Genomic DNA, 24,834 nt, shown 5'->3' with positions numbered 1-24,834 from the left:
GAAGAGAGAAGAGGGAACAGGGAGCACACGGTCCGAGAAAAAGGGGGAGCTGGGGCTTGGGGCTTCCTTTCATTTGTGGCTAAGTCTCACTGCCAGCCTTCGCATTACCTATTCTGATTGGTTATATAGAAAGTGACCTGGCACTCCACACCTCAGCTCCTGCTGTATCACAAGTGTTAAGAGTTTCTGGTATTTTTTTGGTTTTGTTTTTTTTCTTTTGGGGTCACACCTGGCGATGCACAGGGGTTACTCCTGGCTCTGCACTCAGAAGTTACTCCTGGTGGTGTTCAGGGGACCATATGGGATGCTGGGAATCGAACCCGGGTCGGCCGCGTGCAAGGCAAACACCCTACCCGCTGTGCTATCTCTCCAGCCCCAGTTTCTGGTATTTTAATCGTTAAAATTTTGGAATTTCAAAATTGCGCGGCCACTACTGCAGCCACACGACATCATATGTTATTCATAACCAGGAATAGAAAACAAATTGTATACTGTTGCCTTTTCAGCAGATCTGAGTGTTGGGGTAAAATCTTAAATAATAATGGTGGGTCTGGTGTCAAAATATTGAATATAATCAAAGTAGAGAGAGAGCAATGTGGAAGTCATCTGCCCCACAGGTAGGGGGAGGGTGTGGGCTGGGGGTATACTGGGGTTTTTTGGTGGTGGAGAATGGGCACTGATGAAGGGACGGGTGTTTCATTGTATGACTGAGACTTAAACCTGAAAGCTTTGTAACTGCTCTCACGGTAATTCAATAAACAAAATTATAAAAAAATGAAAAAAAAACAAAGGTGGAATTCATGCCCAATTCAATCAGCTAATCAGTGGCTGAATAAATAGCAGTACGCCCACATTAAATGCAGAGTAATGGGGAAAAAAAAACAAGAGTGTCTGATATTGATGTACAAAACCATGTCACACCAGCACACATACAGTATTCTGAGTTACGCCAGGAGTGATCCCTGAGAACAGCCAGGAGTAAGCCCTTAGCACTGCAGTGTCTTCTCTTCAGAGCCTCCTCCCCAGAAATACCTAGGGCATGAGGAGTTCAGTCGGTCTCCAAAACTCAGTGCTTAGGGATTGCTCCTGTTGGTTTTTGTGGTGGTTATGCAGCACTGCTGGGGATCATTTCTTAGCACATATGAGTATCACTGGGGATTGAAACTGTGGCCTCGTTTTTACAAAGCATGCTATTCACAAACCTCTGTTTTCAAGAAATTTCTTTTTGAATGTAATTTATGATGCATCTGGGTTCTTTGATGTTCTTTAAGTTTACAACTGTTTGATCTGCAGCGAGGTTTTAAATCTTTAAATGGATTTGTTTGGTTTGATTTTTGTGAAGTAAGAAAGTTCTGAGGGAAGGGTAAGGGGGAAGTACATGAAAGAGTTCTTCAGAGTAGAAGAAGCCTTTGAGACAGTCTTCAGAATGGAAATAAGCAAGAACAGTAACAAGCAAGTTGCATATTCAAGGGAGAACATGGGCTTGAAGAGCAAGCCAAATCAGTAAATGTTTTTATTTGGCTATAGGTGAGGAGTTCTAGGCTATTAGCTTTTGTGTGTGTAGCTGTCTCTTCTGGTACTCCAGGGAATGTGAGACTTTTGATACTGCCTAAAAGCTTCCTATATTTCTGTTCATTTAAATGTTTATTTTTCTGTTCTTTAGAGCAGAATAATTTCCAATAATATCCAGCTCACTGGATCTACTTTTGACCATTCTCATTTGCCATTGATTAAGCCCGTTAAAATTTTAATTTCAAATACTATTATCCTTTTTCTATTAAATTCCTTTTTATAGATATAGTTACTTTGCTATGGCTGGAGCTATAGCACAGCGGGTAGGGTGGGTGTTTGCCTTGCACGCGGCCGACCGAGCCAACCTGGGTTTGATTCCTCCGCCCCTCTCGAGAGCCCGGCAATCTGCCAAGAGTATCTTGCCCACACAGCAAAGCCTGGCAAGTTACCCGTGACGTATTAGATATGCGTAACAAGTAACAGGTGTCACAATGGAGACGTTACTGGGCCCGCTCAAGAAAATTGATGAACAACGGGAGGACAGTAACAGTGACAGTTACTTTGTTCAAAACATACGTCTTTTTAATCTTTTTTCATTATCTTTACCACGTGAATCTTGTCTGTTGTTCATTGAGAATTAGCCATATTTCCTTGATGCTTTGTATTTTCATGTAATTTTGATGTAAGTCAGACATGGTTCGTTATAAATTTTCTTGAGAATGTTGACTTTGCTAATATTCAATATGATTAGATTAATTTTTTTCCCTTTTGTGGAAATTAGTTTCACTGTCACTTGCATTCTCTAAGTCCTATCATCCTAGTAGTTTGCTGAGTTCATCTGCAGCTTGAATTGTGATTTAGTTGTGGTTTGGTTCTCCAGGATTGTGTGCAAACCCAAAGACATTTGGATTTGTCGCATGCATTTGCAGCTAAGAGTGTGTTTAGGACTAATTTAGTTCTATACAAAACTTGCTTCACACATACTGAGATTTTCTTTCCAATCTCTGTCTTCCAACTGCCCTTTCTCCAATTCCTGTTGCCAAAAAGATTTCTCATAGTGAGTTATAGCTGTCTCCTCCATCTCCGCCCTAAGCGCCCCCCCCCCCCCCCCCCCCGCTTCATGGCTGATGAATTCTCAGGATAAAGTGAGAGAAAAGAGAACTAAAATTCCATTTAGTTGAAATTACAGAGCCCTTCTTATTTTCTTCCATATATAAGATACTAGAGTTTGTTGACCTGGACTGTTTGTTATCACTAAGATGCATCAGATTTTTCAAGGACGAACAGACTCTGGAAGCAAGATTGTAATGTTGTAAAAGTTTTGAGGGAAACTGCTTTATTCACCAAAAGTATCAATCTAGCATGATGGCAGAAGACATTTATCTATCTAATTATTTAATCTATTTTAGGCACTGATTTACAATACAGTTAATTATAGGGCTTCATGCACTCAGTGTGCCAGTATCACACCCTCCCCCTGAAGTGGCTCCCCTCATCCTACCCCACCCACTCTTCTCCACTGCAGTTAGCCCAGTTCTGGAAGACATACTTTTTTTTTTTTTTTTTTTGCTTTTTGGGTCACACCCGGCAATGCACAGGGGTTACTCCTGGCTCTGCACTCAGGAGTTAACTCCTGGTGGTGCTCAGGGGACCATATGGGATGCTGGGAATCGAACCCGGGTCGGCCACGTGCAAGGCAAACACCCTACCCGCTGTGCTATCTCTCCAGCCCCGAGACATACGTTTTTTGACTTTCAGTATCTTAGAAATTTAAATCTAGTACATATTTTCTCCAGGGAGCTATTAGAAAAATGTTTTGCTAGAGTAAGTAACATAGATAAAGGAAGATGCCAAGTCTCAGAAATGCAAGATTTATTGTAGGGAAAAGATGGGAAGTCTTAGGACAAGAGCTGTGTAGTAAACCCAGAGAACAGCCATTCAGAATCAGGTTATCCAGAGAGAAACAGGGAAGTTGAAATTTCTGGGAAGGAATTCTCCAGGAAAATTGCAATTCATCAATTTTCCAAGGGGTTATCTCCTTGAAAATCGTTTAGTCTTAGAAAACTAAACAATTCATGAATTGTTAGCTCCAAGATAGGCAGTATGTATATAAAAGCATTAAATAATAGTTTTATTACAAGCATATCTGGTACATAACATATTCCAGGCAGAGCTTACTTTCTGTGAAATTGAGTCTTACGATATGGTCTAGGAACTTAGGCTAAAACATGACTTACCATATCAAGTTTATAAAAAATGGCAGTGGGGACATGATTTAAACTGGGATCCAGGAATTCTCACTTGTAGTGAGTTCAAATCGAAACTATCCTGTAGTACTGTCGCACTGTCCTCCTGTTGTTCATCAATTTGCTCGAGCGGGCACCAGTAATGTCTCCATTGTGAGACTTGTTACTGTTTTTGGCATATTGAATACGCCACGGGGAGCTTGCTAGGCTTTGCTGTGCGGGCGGGATACTCTCAGTAGCTTGCCGGGCTCTCCGAGAGGGACAGAGGAATCAAACCCGGGTCGGCCACATGCAAGGGAAATGCTTTACCAGCTGTGCTATCGCTCTGCCCTTAGAAACAATTCTAAGGTTAAAAATTGGGGTAGTTTATGCTTTGAGAGAGGAATGCTTGATTAAATTAGAGCACATCAAGCAGCGTTCTGTTATTTTATACTTGTTACATATACTAAAATTACTTCCGCTTATTTTTTAAAAAAAGATAATTTTTTTTGTTACCTGGGAAGAATTGTAAAGGGAACCTAATAGTGCCTCTGAGGTGCTGCCTCTTTCTTTTAATCTCCCCAGGGGTTGTTCCTAACCGCCTTCCTTTGTCATTTCTGTGTTGACCAGGAGTTGCACAAGCTTCGTTGTGCACAGCCTCCCCAGCCCCAGTGCTTTCCGGAGGCTCCTGCTTTAATGGTGCTTTTACACGGTTTGTTACAGTGAACGCCAGGGATTGTGCACATTGCAATTGCAGAGCTTGCACACACTTGTTTGTGTTTCCCAGAGATCACACACTTTGTGTGACTTGGGCAGCTCCAAACAGAGAGGTATTGGGAATCGCACTCAGACATTTGGATCAAACCTTACAGCCTCAGGCTTGTAATGGTAGGCACTGGCACTCTGCCTCTGAGCCAACCCGCGCTCTATTTCTCGATCTGGGAGCTAGTGCAGAGGTATATTCAGTTCGTGTAAGTTCACTGAGTTTATATACTTTTGTAGGGGTTTCTACGTAAGTTTATCTTCAGCTGTTTTTATTTTCTGGCACATACAGTCATACAGCTCTGTATTGTGTCGACATTACTCCTCTGTTTAATTTTTTCCTTCCTTCCCTTTTTATTGCAATGACTAGGGCTCCCCCACTTGGTCACAGTGTTTACACATTTAGTGGAGGGATTTGTTGGAGATTACACACTCGGGGTGATGCCAGAGAGCCCAGTGGCAATGTTGCCATGGTTCTAGTCAGCATGGGAAGCAATGATTCTAGTCAGCATGTGAGGCAGTGACTCAAGTCATCATGTGCAGCATTGTGGCCTTGTGCCTCGAGGGTGGTTGCTCTACCACTGAGTCACAACCGCAAGCCCTCTTCTGGTTCTCAGCTGTGACTTGGTTCATTTTCTTTGCAGAAAACTATTAGAACGCATCATTCCTAGGATATTGTTCCACACAGTGGTAACCATGTTTGTAAAAATGTATTAATTTAACCAAACTGTGAGTTGAGCAATATTAATATTAACCATTTTGTGAGTTGAAGAATTGGAGAGAAGTGAGAAAGTTACTATCTAGTGAATAGATTAAAAGTGATAGAAACATATTTGTGAAAATAAATATATAGAAATACCAAAATAAATCTCTAAAATGAGTTGAAAGTTTTTGTTTCTGGGGGCAGTGACTTCTTAGATCAGAGAGCTACTGTTGTTTGTCCTGTCTTGTACCATGTTGATTTTAAAACACTACGTTTGGTTTTAATAAAATTAATTTGTATGGAAACCAAATAAACCTAATTTTCTTGGAAGTTTTTATAATGGTAAGCATATATATTTATGGCACATAAAACTAAATAGTGGTGACCTAAGCCCACTTGTGTAATCCCACTTTTGGTGACCTAAGCCCACATGTGTAATCCCACTTTTTTTTAGCTTAAAACATGTGTTATCCCAGTATTTTACATTCCAGCATCTATTCATTTCTTTTAGTGATTGTGATTCTTGTGAGATAACTTGAGAAAAAAAAGCCTTTTGATTTGGAAAATTTTTAAATTATATTTGACACATAGTGTCCACTGTATTCAGAGAATGAAGCCATTTCTTGGCACAGATTGGTTGTTTTTTAAATCTCAAGTGGGAGTTCAGAGGGCCCTGGAAATTACCACCCCTGAGACCCCAGCAAGGTTTGGGGTATGGGAACCTCCTGGTATTGGGATCAAAGGGGGATTGACCACAGGCAAGTCATATACCTTAACCTTTGTACTATCTCTCCAGTCCCGTGTTTTTTAAAATGTCCATTGTTAATTTATCCAAATACTTGTGCTTTTTCTTTGAAAATAATTTAAAATGAAAAATGAATTATATTTTCATCTTTCACCTTCCTCCTATGAATCATGTAACCTTTACAATGAAATGGTAGGAAGGGATTCTGTGACAAGGACCCACTCTCCTTTTGATTTGCCTTGATACTAGGTTTAATCTGAACCTTTGAGCTCTCAAAGGGGCTCCTTTCTGTAGGGAAATGGGTGAAAATTTTCAGAACATCGTCTAAGAAAATGTCTAAGAACAGTTGCAGGTGGTTGATGTATATAGATCTCAAACTTTATATAACAAGTTATGAAAACTACCAATATCTGTAAGTTGGTAAATAAATAATTAATCATGGTATGTCTAACAAGTAGAATATTATTCATCTTTTAAGAGGAAGGAAATCCTGTTGTGTGCGGCAGCATGGATAGACCTGGAGGGCTTAAGTGATAAAGCTAGTCACCAAGCAAACAAGTACTATACGATTCTACTTGACATGAGATAGGCATTTTCATCAACTTGAAGAAGAGAAAGCAGTAGTTACTAGGGAACGGGGAGGAAGAGGAGTAGCTATTAATGGGTATCGAGTTTTAGTTTTGCAAGACAAGAAACTTCTGGTAACAGTGTGATCCTATTTAACATTCCTGGAGCCAGGGAAATCGTTCAGAGGGCTGGAAATCCTGCTTTGCATGCAGGAGGCTAATGTTCTGTCCTGGTACCAGTTGGTTTCCTTGAGCTTCGCCCAAAAGCAAAAACATATTTAGCATTCCTGAACTGTCACTGTCACTGTCCTCCCATTGTTCATTGATTTGCTCGAGTGGGCCCAGTAACATCTCTGTTGTGAGACTTGTTACTGTGTTTGGCATATCGAATATGTCACGGGGAGCTTGCCAGGCTTTGCTGTGCGGGTGAGATACTCTCGGTAGCTTGCCAGGCTCTCTGAGAGGGGCGGAGGAATCGAACTTGGGTCAACCATGTGCTATTGCTCCAGCCCATTCCTGAACTGAATATTTAAAAATGATTAAGATGGTGAGTTTTGTCCATGTGTCTTGTTTGTTTTGGTGTCTTCTGGGGACTGTATGTGGTGCAGGGATTGAACCGGGGACAGCTGCATGCAAATCAGAGCCTTCTGGTACTCCCTCTGGCCCCGGTTTCATACCACAGTTTTTGAAAATAATCCAGGATGCAACTTTTCTCTATACATAGATAGATCCCCAAAAAAGAATCGGGGGATTTGACCCACAGGTGCTCAATTCCTTCTAATTAATTGGCCAGAGAAGTTTTTGCTACTGGTTGAGTAGTAAGTTAAGAGATAGAAGAGGAGACAAGGTATGCTGCTCAAATGGTGGTGTCTCCCTTGCAGAAATCTCAGGAGTGAGAAATAATTTTCCCCAAACATAACCGTACATACATGCATAGCCAGTCATACATCTCATTGCTGAATATGTTCTTCAAAATAAGTCACTGGAAAATTTCATTTTGTACAAATGTCAGAAGAATTACTTCTGCAGATCTAAATGGTATGGGCCCTGGTTTTAAAATTGTGGTTCTCAACTCTCCATTTGGTAACATCCAAAGGTTTCTGAATATGCACTGTCAGTACTGCACTGTAGTACTGTTCTCCAGTTGTTTATCGATCTACTCGAGCGGGCCCAGTAATGTCTCCATTGTGAGACTTGTTACTGTGTTTGGCATACCGAATATGTCATGGGGAGTTTGCCAGGCTCTGCTGTGCGGGTGAGATACTCTCGGTAGCTTGCCGGGCTCTCCAACCGAACTCGGGTCAGCCTGGTTGGCCACGTGTAAGGCATACTCCCTACCCGCTGTGCTATCGCTCCAGCCCTCTGAATATGCATTGTCCAAAAATTAATTCAGAATAAAGTGGGTAACTAATCTAAGGTGTTTTTGGCAATACTCTTTTGTGTTGCGTTTGTTGGGCAATGAAAATGTTTAAGAAATCCTGGTATAGGCCACTACCCTTGGCTACCTATAGAAACCACTGCCATATATATATAATCCCATAGCTCACCAAATAAATAGTTCTTTTTTTTTTACCAAATAGTTCCTAACTGTATAATTCAAGTAACTATGTTTAGAATTTTATATTATTTTTATAAAATGTAATTGAAATAAGATAATTGCACATATTTGGTAACAAAAATTTAAATGCCAAAGAAAAAAATTATGACTTTGAAGGTATAAATACTCAGGGCCGGAGCAATGGTATGGCCATTAGGGTGTTTGCCTTGGGCGCAGCTGACCTGGGTTCAATCGCAGTATCTCATATGGTCCCCTGAGCACTCTAGTGATCCCTGAGCCCAGCCAGATGGGGCCTACAAAAAGCTGGGTTAAAAAGCAAGAATTCAGTACATATATTTATGTACAGATGTTCATGAGTGGTTTGTATAAGTGAGCATTTCAGATCATTTTTCCTCAGAACAGGGGAAATATATTTTCCCCTGCCCCCCTGCTGTTCCCTTTGTTTTCTTTTAAAAAAATTTTCTTTTAGACACTGTGATTTACAGAAGTGTTACTCTGGCAGGGTTTCATGGCTAGAACCACCACCCTCTACCATTGTCCAGTGCCCTCCCCACCCCTGCCTTCCCCCTCCCTTCCCTTACTACTACGTGATGCTTCCTGCTAAGACCAGCTCTCAGTGTCTGTTGCCTCCTTTTGTATATCCCAGGTGTGCAGGAGAGCACTGTGTCTGTCCTTTCCTCCTACCTTCTCTCAGCGTAGTGCTCTCTAGATCCATCCACAGAGAAGAAAATGACATGATTTTGTCTTACAGCCTTGTGATATTCCATTATGTGTATGTATCATAGTTTCTTTAGTCATTTCGATTGTTTGGGTTGTTTCCAAATTTTGACTATTGTAAGTAGTGCTTCAATGAATATAGGAGTGTGAATGTCTTGAAGCTCAATTCTTAGTTTTTTGACAAGTGTCCATATTGTTTTCCCAAAAGTGTCCATATTTTTGACAAGTGTTTTCCATAAAGTGCTTGTGTTTTTGACAAGTATCCATATTGTTTTCCATCTGATATTCCCACCAGCAGTAAATGATGGTCCCTTTCCCCCTCCATCCCCGCCAACACTGGTTGTTCTTATTCTCTGTGATGTGTGAGAAGATATCTCATTGCTGTTTTGATTTACTTTTCCCTGATGATAAGTGACACAGTGCATATTTTCATATACCTTTTGGCAATCTGTTTTGCTTCTCTGAGTAAGCTTCTTACCCCTATGTTTTGATGAGGTTTTTTTTTTTCTTTTAAAGTTCTGCCATGTAGAAAGCTCTACTATATATATCTTGTATATTAACCTTTTGTAGGTGATTGGTGGGCAGATATTTTCTTCCAGTTTGGTTTTTATTCTGGTCATTGTCTTTTTGGTGCAGAAGCTTCTGAGTTTGATGTAGTCTTATTTATCTTTGCCTCCCAGCTTCTTTGCCCATGGCATTGAATCATTGAAGATGCCTCTAGATTCAATGTCATGAAGTGTTGTGCCTTTGTTTTCCTCAGCATAATTTATGGATTCATGTCTGATATCAAGATTTTTAATCCATTTTGTTTTGACCATTATGCATGATTAAAGAAAGGGGTCTGCACAGCACTCAAAAGGAGAGAGATAACAAAAGGGAATGCCCTGCCACAGTGGAAGAGTAGGACGGGGGATGGGGGTAATTGGGGTGGGAGGGATACTGGGACTGGTGGTGGTGGAGAATGGGCACTAGTGGAGGGATGGGTACTTGGTCATTGTATAACTGAAACCCAAGCACAAAAATTTGTAAGTCTACAACTGTACTTCATGGTGTTTCACTAATAAAGATTTAAGGGAAAAAAAAAAACAGAAAAAGGGGTCTGAATTCTTTTGTTTTTGTTTTTGTTTTTTGCATGTCACTGACCAGTGTTCCCAGCACCATTTTGGCGATGCTTTTCTTGCTCCACTTCATACCCTTTGCTCCTTTATCAAATATCAACTGTTCATATACCCCTAAGGCCTGTATCTGGACTCTCAGTCTGATTCCATTAATCTGAGAGTCCTTATTCATTACCACAGTTTGTGTGCACGCACACATTTGGTTTTTGTTAGGGATCACACCCAACGATGCTCAGGGGTTATGGCTGACTCTGCGCACAATAATTATTCCTGGTGGTGCTCGGAAGACCATATAGGATGCTGGGGGTTGAACCAAGGTTGGCTGCATACAAGGCAAATGCCCTACCTACTGTACTATTTCTCTGGCCCCTAATTATCTACAGCTTTATCGTACACTTTGAAATGTGGAAAGAGAACCTCTCATCTTTCTCCCCAGGACTGGTTTGGCTATTTGGCAAGGTTTATTACTTTATATAAATTTTAACAATTTGATCTATGTTCTTATAATAGATGTCTTGGCAATTTTTATAGGAACTGCATTGAATTTGTTTAGTGTATATTGTGCAAAATTGCCATTTTGACAGTGTTAATCCTTGTAATTCATGAATAGGGTTAGTGTTTCTAATTCCTCTTAAATTTCTTTTAGTAGTGTTTTACAGTTTATCTAGTAGTAAAGTCTTTCACCTGTTAAGCTAATTCCTTGGTACTTTTTTTTTTTTAGGTAAATTGGATTGTGATTGTTTTAATTTGTTTCTTCTATGTCATTATTTGCATATAGAAAAGTGATGATTTCTGTTTATTGAATTCTGCCACTTTACTGTACAAGTCTGTTGTTTCTAGTGTTTCTTTGTAGGGTTTTCCAAATATACTATTATGTCATGCATAAATAGTGAGAGTTTGACTTCTTTTTAAATCTGGATGCTCTAATATCTTTTTTGTCTAATTGCTAAGGCAGGAATTCCCAACACTGTATTGAAAAGTAGTGGTGATAGTGGGCATCCTTGACTTATGCCTTACCTTAGAGAGAAGACTGTTAGTTTTTCCATTGCATATGGTAGCTGTGGGCTTTAATTAAGCTATTAACATAAATAGCTTAATTATGTTAAGGAAAGTTCCTTCAACTCCCATTTTATTTTGAGGCTTTTTTTTTCTTTTCAAATCAAGCATGAATGTTGGATTTTACCAAATGCTTTCTCTGCATCTATTGGTATGATTATATGCTTTTAGTCTTTTATTGATATGGTGTTTATGGTTTGATTGATTTGTGTATATTAAACCATCCTTGCATCCCCCGGGATACTGAAGGCTCCAACTATTAATTTGTTGCTGAATCTTCCTTCAGGTCTTTTAGCAATTCTTTTAAATATTTTGATGGTCCCTCATTGAAAGCATAAATTCAGGAGTGTGAGTTCTTTCTGATTATAAAACCCTTGATCATTATGAAATGACCATCTATGTCTCTTACAACTTCTTTTAGTGAAGTGTATGCTGTTTAATATAAGTATGACTGCCCCAGCCTTTTAAAGGGAATTATTTGCTTAAACTGTGTGTGTGGAATAATTCGGAGTGTTTAGAAAAATTTAAACAATTTCTTATTGATACCTCAGGGAAATGGCATTATTTATAGCCTCCCCAAACACAGTATATATTCAAGGATGTTATTTGGGTTAATCACAGCCATACTGCTTTTTCTTCCTTAGAGAAATCCATGTATTCTCTTGAATATGTATGTCTCTCTCCTCTCACATTTCTATAAATTCCTTTGAATAAACAGGTTGCTTCTGTTTAAAAAAAAATTAGATAACCATGCTTTAATGATCTAAAAATGAAAAAATTATCTTTTGCATAATTACCTCATTAATGTTATTAATAAAGAAAGTGAACATCTGTATTATCCAAAACTTTTTTTTTCTGAACTGATTAATACCGCTCATTGATCACAGATTACTTGGGGACAGTTTTGTACATAAATCGTATTACAGAGTTTTGAGTACAGGTCAGATAAAGATAAATTGATTAAAAAATATAGTTGTAAAATTAGAACATAAGGTATATTTCATTTCCTTGAATAGTGTTTAGAAGTGAGGAGGGGGATAAACTATAGTATTTTCAAATGTTCCAACCAGAAAGTTTTCTTATTTATTTATTTTAGGTTTGAGCCAGACTCTGAAGAGCTCAGGGGATCATGTGGTACCAGGATTTTAACCTGGGCTCCTGCATGAAAAGCATATATTCCATCCTTTCTCTGCCTTATTTTGGTACTGAAGGTTGAATTTAGGGCCTGTCATGCAAGACATGCACTCCATTATTGAGCCTTATTTTCTGGTCCTTAAAAGGTTAAAAATTATTTTTGTTCCCCTTCGTCTTTTTAAAATACAGTATCATTTATGAAAAATCTGCACTATATTCCCAAGAAATAGAATTTTATGTAATGCCAAGTAAAAAGCATTAATTTCTTTGGATTTTGGGCCACTCCCAACCACGTGATGCTGGGATCAAACTGGGGTGGGCCATGTGTAAGGCGGTTTATTCCTTGTACTATCTTTCTAGTCCCAAGGAAATTAATTATTATTCATTATATTTATCAAGGAAATTCTATTGGTTGAAATGCTGGAATGGCCATTGCATCTTACAACTTAATTTGACCCAAGGGAAAAATTGCTGTACTATGATACAAGAGCCGAGAGCTTCAGCTTTAGTTTGGAGATCGAATCCTATAAGCCTGACCAGCCACTCTGCACAAGTCCAAGAGGAATGGGAATTACAGACTTTAGTTTTAAGAGGGAGAATGTCTCTTACGGGCGGACTGTGCTTTATATTCAGGCTTATTCATTTGTCAGAATTGTACAGTCAAGGTTTGTGTGTTAATTACCTCTACCATCTAGAAAAATAGACTGGTTAGCAGGTATGCATGAAGATGAAAATTTTTGAAGTGAATGATAAGTACATGGTATTATATTACTCATTTTATATGCATTTTGGGGCTGGAGTGATAGCACAGAGGGTAGGGCGTTTGCCTTGCATGCGGCCGACCCGAGTTCGATTCCCAGCATCCTATATGGTTCCCTGAGCACTGCCAGGAGTAATTCCTGAGTGCATGAGCCAGGAGTAACACCTGTGCATCGCCAGGTGTGACCCCAAAAGCAAAAAAAAAAAACCCAAAAAAACCTGCATTTTCATAATAGAATTTGTTTTAAAAAGTAGCATCTTGGCTTGTCGTTAGAAATTTGAATTCATTTTGAATTCATATGTCAAGAACTAGCCATATAAGAATATTATTTGGAAATGTAGAAGTAAATAAAAGGGAATATCAGTTAATAGATGTTCAAGTGGTTCCCTCTCTGCATCAGGGATCAGAGTGGAAAGAAACGGAATTAGGGAATGCTGTCTATATTTTGTTTTAGGGTTTTAAGCTTCATCTGTGTACTACTTAATAAGTGATGTATTTTTCTGGATCACAACATTTCCTCCCCCACCCCCAAGGAAAATATTCAGGTGACCAAGTATGCATAATTTGTATGGAATAGATAAAATTTCTGTTTCTGCATGATAATTTTGACAGTATGTCCAGTTATTTACATTGCCAAAGGTGGTGATTTTTAGTTAAATTGCCACTTCAGATAGGTAAGACTAGAAACTTTTTAAAAAAGTAGTTTTATGTGAGAAAACAGAACCTCATAAGGGAAGAAGAGTTACACTTGGAATGCAGAGCCTCCAAAATACAGTGCCAAGAATGTTGTTAGTTTGCATACAGTTTCTCATCTGTGTTCTTGCTTTTCTTGGGCAGTACTTTGTAGCCAAGAGTAATCATAAATAAGCTCATAGGAGCGATAGCACAGCGGTAGGGCGTTTGCCTTGCACGCAGCCAACATGGCCAACCCGAGTTCGATTCCTCCGCCCCTCTCGGAGAGCCCGGCAAGCTACCGAGAGTATCTCGCCCGCACGGCAGAACCTGGCAAACTCCCCGTGACATATTCGATATGCCAGACACAGTAACAACAAAGTCTCCAATGGAGACGTTACTGGGCCCACTCGAGCAAATCGATGATCAACGGGAGGGCCTTTACCTTACCTTACCTTTACCCTATTTAAAATGCCACCGAAAATTAAGGTAGAAAAATGGGGGGGGGGAGACTTCCTGTTGAAATCGAAATAAAAGAAATAAAACTTAATCTCTTCATCAGTGGCCATCAGACAAGGTCATAAATACTGTAAATAATCGGATGTGCCTCACATTCTCTTGTACTCTACTGGTCATTGTGTCAATCCTAGTGGCCTTATTTGCTCACTCAGTTTGCATTCTTGCCTCTAGGTGTTTTTGTTCTTAACATTTCTCATGAGAGGAGTGTTTCTCTTCATTCAGGATTCTCCTAATTCCTGAAACAAGCCTTCCCAGACTGTAGCTTCTGCTGACACCTTCTGTCTGTTCAAGCGTGGCCCGGGACTAGAGACATAACATTGTCTCAGAGTATTGTGTTTAATTTCTTTAAATATGTATTCTTGAGTCTGTCCTGACCTACTAAAATAAAACCTTCATATTACAAGATTCCCCTCTAATTGTGCATTTGCAGTTTGTTTTTGGACCACACTCGGTTTTGCTTTGGATGTTCATTCCTGGTGGTGGGGGGGGGGGGGGGGGGGCACAGTGGTGGATCATGCCTTGTTGGGGATTGAAAGTGTTTCCCTTGTCCTGAATGTACTTTTAAACTTCTAGAAGCTTTGGCTTACAAAAACCTCCCTTCTCAGTAGAGACACAGAGGTGACTGTGTATTTATTAATCGGCTGATCATTTCTGAGGAAAGTTAGTTTTTTGTTTAGCTGTTTCTGGCTTTGCTTCCCTCAGTGGACTCTCAGCCCCCCCAAGGGCACCACCTTGTCTTATTCACTTCTAGGCCCTAACTTGCCTCACCCTGTTTCAAACATGTTCAGTACGCATTTGTTGGATGAAAGAAGATAATTGTTTTGTGTGCCTTGAAATGTGTAATTGTATAATAAAAGTCTTCATGGCTCTCATTGCTTGTAGAATTGGGGTTATTATCTCTCAGCATCGTCAGTATAAAGGCTTTTACTCATTTCTCGAACAGAATACTATTAACACGTTGATGGCAGGTATACCACTGGTGGCTCACAGTTAGATGTGGCTTAAACACACTGCTTCGTCAGTATCAGGTTGTAAGTGGTGTGATTAAGTTAATACAGCAGGTAGTATGCTTGCCTTGCGTGTAGTACCATATACCGTGCTGTGAGCACTGCCATGAGTACAGAGCCAAGGAAAGCCCTGGGCAGAGACCAGTGTGGCCTTTCCTTCCCCATTACCCTTCCCTCCAAAAAAATAGTCTGTGTTTCTAATTTTTTTTCTGAACTGTGTCAGTTGTATTGACTGCTTCACTGTGGATTTCAAACCACGACTGGTGTTTTCTTTTTGAGTTTTGAAAGGTCTCAGAGTTAAATTATCATGTAAGCTTTTTAAAATTCAGTATGTGCATCAAATTTTATTAAATCCTATTTTGAAAAGTATTTTGAAGATGTTAGGTCACCTGTATATAATTTTATTTTCTAAGGTGGGTGTCGGGTCACGCTCTGCTGCGCAGGAAGCCAGATGGTGCTGGGGTCCGCAGTTTGCAGCAGAGACCTTAATCCTTGAACTGTAACTGACTCTCAGCTGCAGGTTTTGAAGTTAGAAACCGATGGTGTTTCAGTTTTACTTTTTTTGTTTTTGTTTTTGACCCACATGCTGTAGTTGTTAAGGGTCACTCCTGGCTGTGGTCGGTGCCAGGAATCCAACCTGAGGGTCTTCTGCATGCACACGATGTGCTCAGCCCATTGAACAGGGATCCCTCTCTCTGGCCTTCAGTTTTGTACTTCTGCAATACAGTTCCAGGAAAGAACTGTAGTTTCATACTGTGCCCAGTGTACACATATCCTCGTGTCTCTACAACTTGAAATGAGTGATTCAAAGCTTCTGACAGTGGCTTGCACTGGGGGTGGTGTTGACCCCAGGGGCATGTCTTAATGGCTGTTGGTACTCAGCACTGTGGAAGGTGGCAAAGGAGCCCTGATCCATGCATCTCCTGGGCCAGGGTTTTCTCTCGACCCCTGTGATGTTCTCAACAGTCTCCCACCACAAAGAATTCTTTAGTCTAAATTGTTGCTGGTGCTGCTGCTAAGAGATACTGGCAATCATTATGAGAGCATTTTCTCTACAAATACTGGTGCCATTAGAAAAAAGATTCGTCTTAAACCTTTTGGAAAATAGATATATAGCAATTGGTAACTTAGAGATTTGGATGGGTTTATAACAAGATAATTTTACATCTTTTAAAATAGGAAAACTCAAATGTAGGTTTACTGATTTTCCTTATTTTACAGATGGGGTCGAGGATTTGGTCTTTTGGGTTCCATTTTTGGAAAGGATGGTGTATTAAACCAGCCAAACAGTGTCTTTGGACTTATATTTTATATACTACAGTTATTACTTGGTAAGTACTTATACAGCAATAACAAAAGTTAGGTTATTTTATTTCATTCCATTTACTACTTTGTCTTTACCTGGTGTCTTGAAATTAAATGAAAGTTAATGATAGAACCATTAATTCATAGCACATTTTTTGTGTTGTGAAAATTTGGTTCACTAAGATTTTGATGATGCTAATAGCTGTAGCAGCAAAACATGATGTCCAGAAAAACCACTCCTATACAGAGGAATTAATGCTCCAGTCTTACTGTTTCACTTTTTCCATGGTCTTTTGTTTTCACTTAATTTTATGTGATTTCTTTTCTGTTTTCTGTCCTCTTAAGTGTTTTGTTATTATTGAGGGTTTTTTTTTTAAGAGTTTCATTTGTTTTTCTAGGGGGGCATAATCAGCAATGCCTTGGGGACCATTAGTGCATGGAGATCAAACCCAGGGCTCTGCATGAAAAGTATGCCCTCTTAACCCTTTGATATCTGGCCCAGTTTTTTTCCTTCCCTGTTCTAAATAAAACTAGTGACCATTTTTCTCTAAAATTCTTCTCGCAGAATATCCAAATATGGTCAGGATGAGTCAAAAAACATAGGAAGGCCAGAGAGATATTCTATCTGTGGTTAAAGCTCATGTCTTGTCATGTGGCTGACCCTGATTTGGTCCCTGGCACTTCATAGTTCTGAGTATGGCCAGTGACCCCTGAGCATAATCCAGGAGCACCACTGGGTGTGGGGCCCCAAAACCAAAGAAACAAGTAAGTTTTAAAAAAACAAACATATATAGGGTCAGAGATGTGCTCACTTTAAAATGTAGATGAGGTGAGTTCCTGGTTCAGTTCCTAGTACCACACACAGGACTTTTGTTGTTTCTTTTTTAATCTACCAAAATTGCTTTTCTATCACTGGACAGGTTTCCCTGAAGTTTTATCATCCTCAATTTTAAACTGTTTCCTGAAAAAAAATTGAATGTAACAGGTACATGTTGATTGCCGTCATTTAAATTTTACTGTATTTTGGTTTCCTCTCCTTTTAATTATGAATTTTGATTGAACAAAAGTTTGTGTAATTTAAGGATGAAATTCTCCCTTTTTTGTCTTTGCGTCTCAATGTTATTATTTCCTCTATCAGCTTTTCTGGGCCTGTGATGTTCATTTTGGAGGAAGGGGACTCCCAAGCAATATTGGGAGGCCTGGAGGCCCCACCAGCTAACCAGGCCATTGATTGGTTCAGCACAAGGGCCAGCAAGTACAGTGCTGCTTGGGCCCCGTGGGGTCAGCACTACCTGGGCCACATCTGACAGTGCTCATGTGGACATGTTTTCCAGGAATTGAATTCAGGCCCCAGCTGCCCTGACGATCACTTTTTATGAGATGAATTGTAAACCAACATTTTTCTTAAGTTGCCCAACTCTTCATATTTGCTTAAGGAAATAAAAATATGCATAAGAATATTCAAAACAGTACAGCTTAAAATAGCAAAAACGAAAAAAAAAATAGAGTAGCTTATTTATAATGTTTGTTAAATCAGGTTCATCCGTACTAGAAAATACTATGTGACCAGTATAGGAAAAAGTAGGTCTACATGTGATATCCTGGAAAGATCAAAACCAGTTTAGTGAAAATTAAAAAAAAAAAAAAGAGTATCATAACAGTAAGTGTGTGTGTGTGTGTGTTGTGTGTGTGTACGTGTGTGTTTGATAGCTGGGGTGAGATTTTTTACTTTTGTTTCTATTTGTTTTGTATGGATTTTCAATAAAGTCCAAGTTCAGGGTCCAAGAAAACTTAGTTCTGGGTCTGAGATTGTAGCTCAGTGGTAGATTTGCCTTGCATCTATGAGGCCTGGGTTTGATCCCTGCAACACAAAATAAGATTTTTGACTGTGTTAATTTCTGGAAAGAGATGAGACATGTTTCAATTTTATCATATACACTTTTTAGGTGATTTTTGTTTTGTTTTTGAACCATGCCTGGATGTCCTCACGGCTACTCCTTGCGCAGTGCTTGGGAGGGTCACTTCTGAAGGTATTTGGAATCCCTTGTTCTCGGGGTTGACCCCAGGCCTCCTGCGTACAGAGGGTGCGCTCCAGACTTGGAGCTACCTCTGCACCCTATACACACTTAGAATTGTGTATCATGTGTTTTCCCTTGTTTTTCCATCTCATTCCTGATTGGTAGCTGTTGCTTCTTGTTGATGTTTCTTTAGATATATACAAGAAAATACAAATCTTAATTTGTTATTTGTGTGTGTGTGTTTGTGAGAGAGAGGCACACCTGACGGAGCTGAGGGCTACGTCCTGGCCCTTTGCCAAGGATCACTCCTGGCAGGACTCAGGTAGCCATGTGGGGTGCTGAGGATCAAACCCTAGTTAGCCTCATGCAAGGCAATCGCCTCACCCACTATACCATCTCTCCAGCTCAAATTCTCCTTTAAAAAAAAATGTAAAAGATAGACACTGTTCTACAGTTTATTTTTGTTTTCTTTTTGACTTAAACATCTTGGGCATCTTTCTGTGACAATAGTTCACTGCCTGATTGTGCCATCATTTATTTATTCAGGGCTGTAGCACCGTTTAAATCATCGTGATTTTTAAAACACTGTTGTGGAAGCTACACCTGTGATGCTGGGTGGGAAGGGACACTGCTTGGGGAGGGAGGGTGGAATCAAACCCAGACTTTGACACGGGATCTCCTACTCGACACTTCTCCAGCCCTACCAGGGAGATATTTCTCCCTGGCCACCAGCTATCATCCCAGGACAGGTATTTATTAGATAAAATAGCACTTATTTAATAGCTGGTATTGGGCCAGGGAGGTGACTCAGAGAGCTAGAGCACATAGTCCTTTGCAATGTGGGAGTATGTCCTGGTCCCCCCAAGTACCACCCCTGTGCTCTGCCCAGTGTGCCCCAGAAAAACGAAAATAAGGATAGCAGGTCTTTCTGAAATTTTAAGTGCTTTATACATATTAGCATAATTAGCAATATAATAGAAGCTAGGGTGTAATCATGATATTAAATAACAATGTAATTTTGAAACTTAGATAAGTATTAATCTTTAAATTTTTTAAGTGCTTAGCGTTAAGTGAAGTCAGCCAACTTCAGTGGAGGGCCAAATAGGAAATAACTTAGGCTTTGCCAGCTGGGGCAACTCTGCTGCCACTGCAGTGTGATCGCCTCCGTAGACATCACATGAATGCATGCGTGTGGGTGGGATGCAGTAAGTCTTTCATTTATAAAATCTGGCCAGTCAGATTTTCCAGCTTTTGGCACAAGTAACTGAACAGGCTCTTAGTCATCTTGAAGGGTCTTTAAAGCACCAGACTCCAGGGCTACCTGCTCTGATAAGCAGGTGGTTTCTGTGGCTGGGCTGCAGCCCACAAGTGAGGACTTCGCATTCCTCAGGTAGCTAATCGCCTCAAACCCACTCTTAGCAGTTAACTGTTTTCCTTTTTTCTGTGATTCTTAACCATTAGTTGCTGGGTAGAAGAAAATGAATATACATATTTTCAGTACTCTCGGCTATACAAAATATAGATATGTGAAGATGTCAGATGGAATAAAATATCTGGTTGGTTTTTTGTCTTGAAAGCTTTGGTTCAGTGCACACAACTGTCTTTTTTTTCCCCTGCTACATGACACCAACAGGCCAATGTGGTTTCACTCATTCACCATGGTGAACTTTTTCTGAAATATTTTTCACAGATACGTTCACTTTTCCAGCAACATGTTGTTAGAATCATCTCCCATTGTTAATTTTTTTTATCTTTTTTTTTTTCCCTAACACGGAAAAATAAATTTTTATTCTACAGAAAGGCCAGGGGAGGGACTCACCAAATGGTTTCTGCTTAGTTTATCCACTAGGAGAGGGGGGCTGTTAGTCTTACAAACCAGCTTCATTGATTGCAGGATTATATTTTCTTTGTGTGACTTCATTTATAAAATAAGCAATATTTGAATTTTGAATTTGAATATGTTGGCAAGTCAAGCAAGTAAAGCTGGTAACTTTACAATCAACATAATCTTAACAAAACAGATCTGTAGTTTAATTCTTTTTGGGGGGGGGCGCGTTGGTGGTGTGAGGAGATTGGGGGCCAACACCTGGTGGTGCTGAGGGCTTTTTCCTTTCTGGGCCTATGCTCGTAAATCAATCCTGAGAAAGAGCCAAATAGAAACTGCTGCCCTGAAGGGACCATATGCGGAGACAGGGATCGAACTGAACTGGGGTCAGTCACATTCAAGTCAAGTACCTTAACCCCTTTACAAATTCTCCCTGACCTGCAATCTTTCTATTTGTTTGTTTTGGGGCCACACCTAGTGGTGGCTGGGATCAAAGCAGGGTCATCTATGTGTAAGGCAAGAGCTGATCTGCAGTACTGTCACCCTGGCCCTGATCTGTAGGCTTTTTGGGGGGGAGGGCCATACCTGGTAATGCTCAGGGGACTGTATGGGGTACCAGGGATTGCACCAGGATGGGCTGCATGTGAGGCAAATACCCTTTCTGCTATCTCTCCAGCCCCCTTAAAATCAAGTTTTCTAGTGCTTCTTCAGTAAGATCAGTATGCCAGAGCCGCAGCACACAACACAATGTTCCCTTTTAACTCCAAAACCGCCTGTGCAGTGCCAGGTTTGATTGAGCCAGGTGTCTCCTTCTCTTGCAGGCATGACAGCAAGTGCGGTTGCAGCTTTAATCCTCATGACCTCCTCCATCGCGTCTGTGGTAGGCTCTTTGTACCTGGCCTACATTCTGTACTTTGTGCTGAAGGAGTTTTGCATCATCTGCGTCGTCACATACGTGCTGAACTTCATACTTCTTATCATCAACTACAAACGACTAGTTTACTTGAATGAGGCCTGGAAAAGGCAACTACAGCCCAAGCAGGACTGACGCCCAGCAGGACTCTCTACCTGACAGTCTCAAGTCCCCTTTTCCATTAAGTTTATTCTGCAGCAGTTTTTGTTTCGTTTTGTTTTTTATTCTTCACAAAAGACACTTTCCTTCCGAATCTTAAACTGGTTTTTTAAAAATCCTGTGAATTAGAAGGGGCCCTACCAATTTTCGGTGTCAATCTTCATTTTAAACACGGATACAAAAAAAAAAGCTACGCCAAGCCAATCAGAGACAAGCTTTAACTTTACTTTGAGGATGTTTTCGAAATAATAAAATGTAGTCCTAGCCCTCTACCCTCAATTGTAAAGTAAGCAAACATTGCTAGTAATTCTCTAATGTGTATGAATTAAATTTCAGGTATAACAAATGTGATCATGACATGAAAATATTTTAGAATAGATACTGTATTAAATATTGCCATGTTTACAATATGTAATATGTTTTTAGCCGATGGATTTAAACATGTAGATTCAACTAGAATCCATTTATGTGACATTTGTAAATAAAGGTAGAAATATTGGATCCATCCCTGCAGAACTTACTGTACCACTTAGTTGAAGTGTAGCAATGAAGCACTGTCAGCTCAGTGCTGATGGGAGAAATAGTGAAGATAGTGAGTCCACACAGAGCATCTTGCGAAAAGTACTGCTAGCTATGGGTCCAGTATTGAAAAACGGAAGAAGAGGGTGGTTGGTTCCCTTTCATCTCCGTCCTCCAAAAGGAACTAAAAATGGAGATTCAAGTTTGCGTGTAATCATAAAACTGGATCAATTATAACCTTACAGAACAAGACAGGTGAACAGACCTTAAATCCAAGGCCTTCAGAACACTAAAGATGGGGAAAGGAGATTTCTTGGGAGAAAAGCTGGAAATACTAATATGGCCTTGTTGGGAAAGTCTCACAACAACTCAATTTTCATGCTGACACTTTTGCTTGATACTGGTGCCAGTCAACCGAACAGTATTACAACTTTGAAATAACCAGTCTCAGCACAGTTGCTCCAGAGTAGGACTGCTCTCGGGTGGCTCTGTCACATAGTGTTTCCCCCGTTTCTTTCTGCACTAACCAATGTTAAGTCTAGTGTTTCAGTCTTTGGATTTCTAAACGTCAGGGCTGACACACTGCTCAGTTCGCTTAACCAGGAGGAATAATATAGGTAGAAATATCTACAGTAATGTTGTCACTACTCTTTTAATAACTACAAATGCAGAATTTTAGAAAAGCATTTGAATAAATTCAGATGAAATTGTGAGAGTATGTTTCTACAGTTAACATCTTAAATCAGAATGTTAAAAGTGCCTTCTGTCTTAAATCTCAAACCAAATATTTTGTGTGTTGAACTTGGGCAGAAGTGTCCTTCCTTTCTTACTGCAAAGTCAAAAACTCTTATTCTGCAGAAAGTTCTCTATGATTATTTTATTCCTTTGGTTGAGTAGTAGTAATGTTTTGCTTACAATTCGATTAATCATTGTTAAAAACAGATCAGTACTTTTGAGTGCTTTATTTACCTTCTTTTTGAAGGGAAGGGACAGACTCTACTCTGTAAACCATAATGTGTCAAGTCAGCAACTAACTGTTCAGCAGTTTCCAACTGTCATAATTGATGCAGCGTTCTTCTGGCCCAAAGCAGGTATCAAATCTGAATTGTAGTGAATTTTTAACTAGTTTTAACCATTTTGTAAAGATAAATTAATTGAGATTTCATCAAAGTTTATGTTGTCCCATGAATGTGAATATTTCAATGCCTGTTTTATGTATGTACTGTTCTTATTTCTATAGTTAAAGAAGTCTAGAAAACAATGATTGGATGGATGTCTGGTGTCTGGAGAAGCAGTGAGGTCATCTAGTTACAGTGCTTCTAGTTCTACTCAGCAGTTTGCTGCTTTCCTTTCCTAAGAGTGGAAATGGCTTAACGGTTAAGACCTCTGTGTAACACCAGTTGTGCTAAACAAGTTCCTTGTGTCCCAAGTGAAAATGGTTTTTCATCACATTTTGTAAAACTCAGCAAAGTATAGTTAAAGCTTGTCTTAATGTTGCATTCCTGCAAATGTCTTCAACTCAACATGAGAAAATGAAAAAGAAATGTAAAAGAATCTCCTAGTTTTTACATTGCTTTTTTAATTAAGCCTTGGTGAAAACATAGTTTGTTATATAATTTTTTTTTGCCACATTCCCGTGACCCCAGAAGAATTGTCCTTTTCTCACTGAACAATGTACATATGCTGCCCGAAACAACAGCATTATTGTGCCAATAACTCAATATGCAACAGAACCCCCTGTGGGTGTTACGTGGTATTTTTACCTTGGGAGAATTTAGGCTTCCCTCTACATTCTCTCCCATCCGAGAAAAAGGAGAAAACATCATGTGATAAGATTTCGGGATTGTCATTTGGGGATTTTGGGGGTTGGATCACACTCAGCAGTGCTCAGGGGCTCACTCAGCCCTAGCTCTGTGCAAAGGGCTCACTCCAAGTAAGGCTTGGGGACCATATGTGTGGTGCTGGGCGTCAAACCTGGGTCAGCTGTATGTTGGCAACACCTTAATCCCTGTACTATCCAGCCCAAGATTAGAATGAATATCTAAGCATTATCAGCCACCAATGTTGATGAACAGACTAAGGGGGAAAGAGAATCGCTACCCCCCCCCTTACACACACACACACACACACACACACACACACACATACACACACACACCCCAAAATAGTCTATCCTTGGTTTTGAAATGACTCTGGGTAGTCATATTTGAGGAAATAATAATAGCAGGTCAGATGATAAATTCTAGGAAACCTGTGTGGTTTAAAGGATTTCATTTGGGGGGCCGGAGCAACAGTACAGTAGGTAGGGTGCTTGCCTTGTACACAGCCTACCCAAGCTCAATCCCAGGCAACCCATATAGTTCCCAGAGCACCATCAGGAGTAATTCCGGAGTCCAGAGTCAGGAGTAACCCCTGAGCATCACTGGGAATGACTCAGAAACCAAGAGAAAAGGAAAGGATCTTATTTGGTTTTTTCATTGCAGCTAGTCGTCGGTGAGGGTAACCTTTTGGTAAACTAACTCAGGTGTCTGCCAGAAATTACTTTTACTTGATATATGTAGCCTCTATTTAAATCCATTTACTTTTAAAGAATATTGAAAAATTTTGACTTTATAAAATAGGCTTCGATCTAAAATTCGGTTGAAGAGATCTTTGGATCTACGAAGTATATATACAGGACCAAGATTACAGTGAAATTAAAACTATGTATTGACAAGTTTACTTGTATTTCATTATATTTGTTAGACCAGCAAATGTGCAGTTATTTCAACAGTTCCTTCATAACCAAGATTGGTGCCAGCGCTTGCAATCTCCGTGTGCTGACAGGAGCTCTTCTCGTGAAAATCAGTATTAGGCCAACAAGAAACTCTTGTATTTGGCAAGCAATATCTATAATGTGCAACCCCTTCCTCTTGTATTCTGTCCCCAAACACAAGAATTGGCGAAACATTTTTTCTTCAGACACTTAGGCGGCACTTAAGTGATTCCTAACTTGTGAGAACAACCCTTCGATAAAACAAAAGGGGTTAGGGTGGGAGTCC

The 24,834-nt window shown here is 39.9% G+C and overlaps 1 protein-coding gene across 1 annotated transcript in view; it reads left to right on the top strand.

The window, feature by feature from the left end:
* The window catches only part of VKORC1L1 (vitamin K epoxide reductase complex subunit 1 like 1), a 58,604-nt gene extending 36,829 nt beyond the window's left edge, over positions 1–21,775 (top strand). The window contains exons 2-3 of the mRNA XM_056137659.1: positions 16,276–16,385; positions 21,024–21,775. Of these exons, the coding sequence (XP_055993634.1) occupies positions 16,276–16,385; positions 21,024–21,250 (337 nt within the window). The 3' untranslated portion in view covers positions 21,251–21,775. The remainder of the gene's footprint in view (positions 1–16,275; positions 16,386–21,023) is intronic.
* Positions 21,776–24,834: the final 3,059 nt, after the last annotated feature.

This window comes from Sorex fumeus, unplaced genomic scaffold, assembly GCF_029834395.1.
Source record: "Sorex fumeus unplaced genomic scaffold, SorFum_2.1 ptg000126l, whole genome shotgun sequence".
In the NCBI taxonomy this organism is placed as follows: domain Eukaryota; kingdom Metazoa; phylum Chordata; class Mammalia; order Eulipotyphla; family Soricidae; genus Sorex; species Sorex fumeus.
Note: the sequence above shows the minus strand (reverse complement) of the source record. Positions and strands in the feature narration are given on the sequence as shown.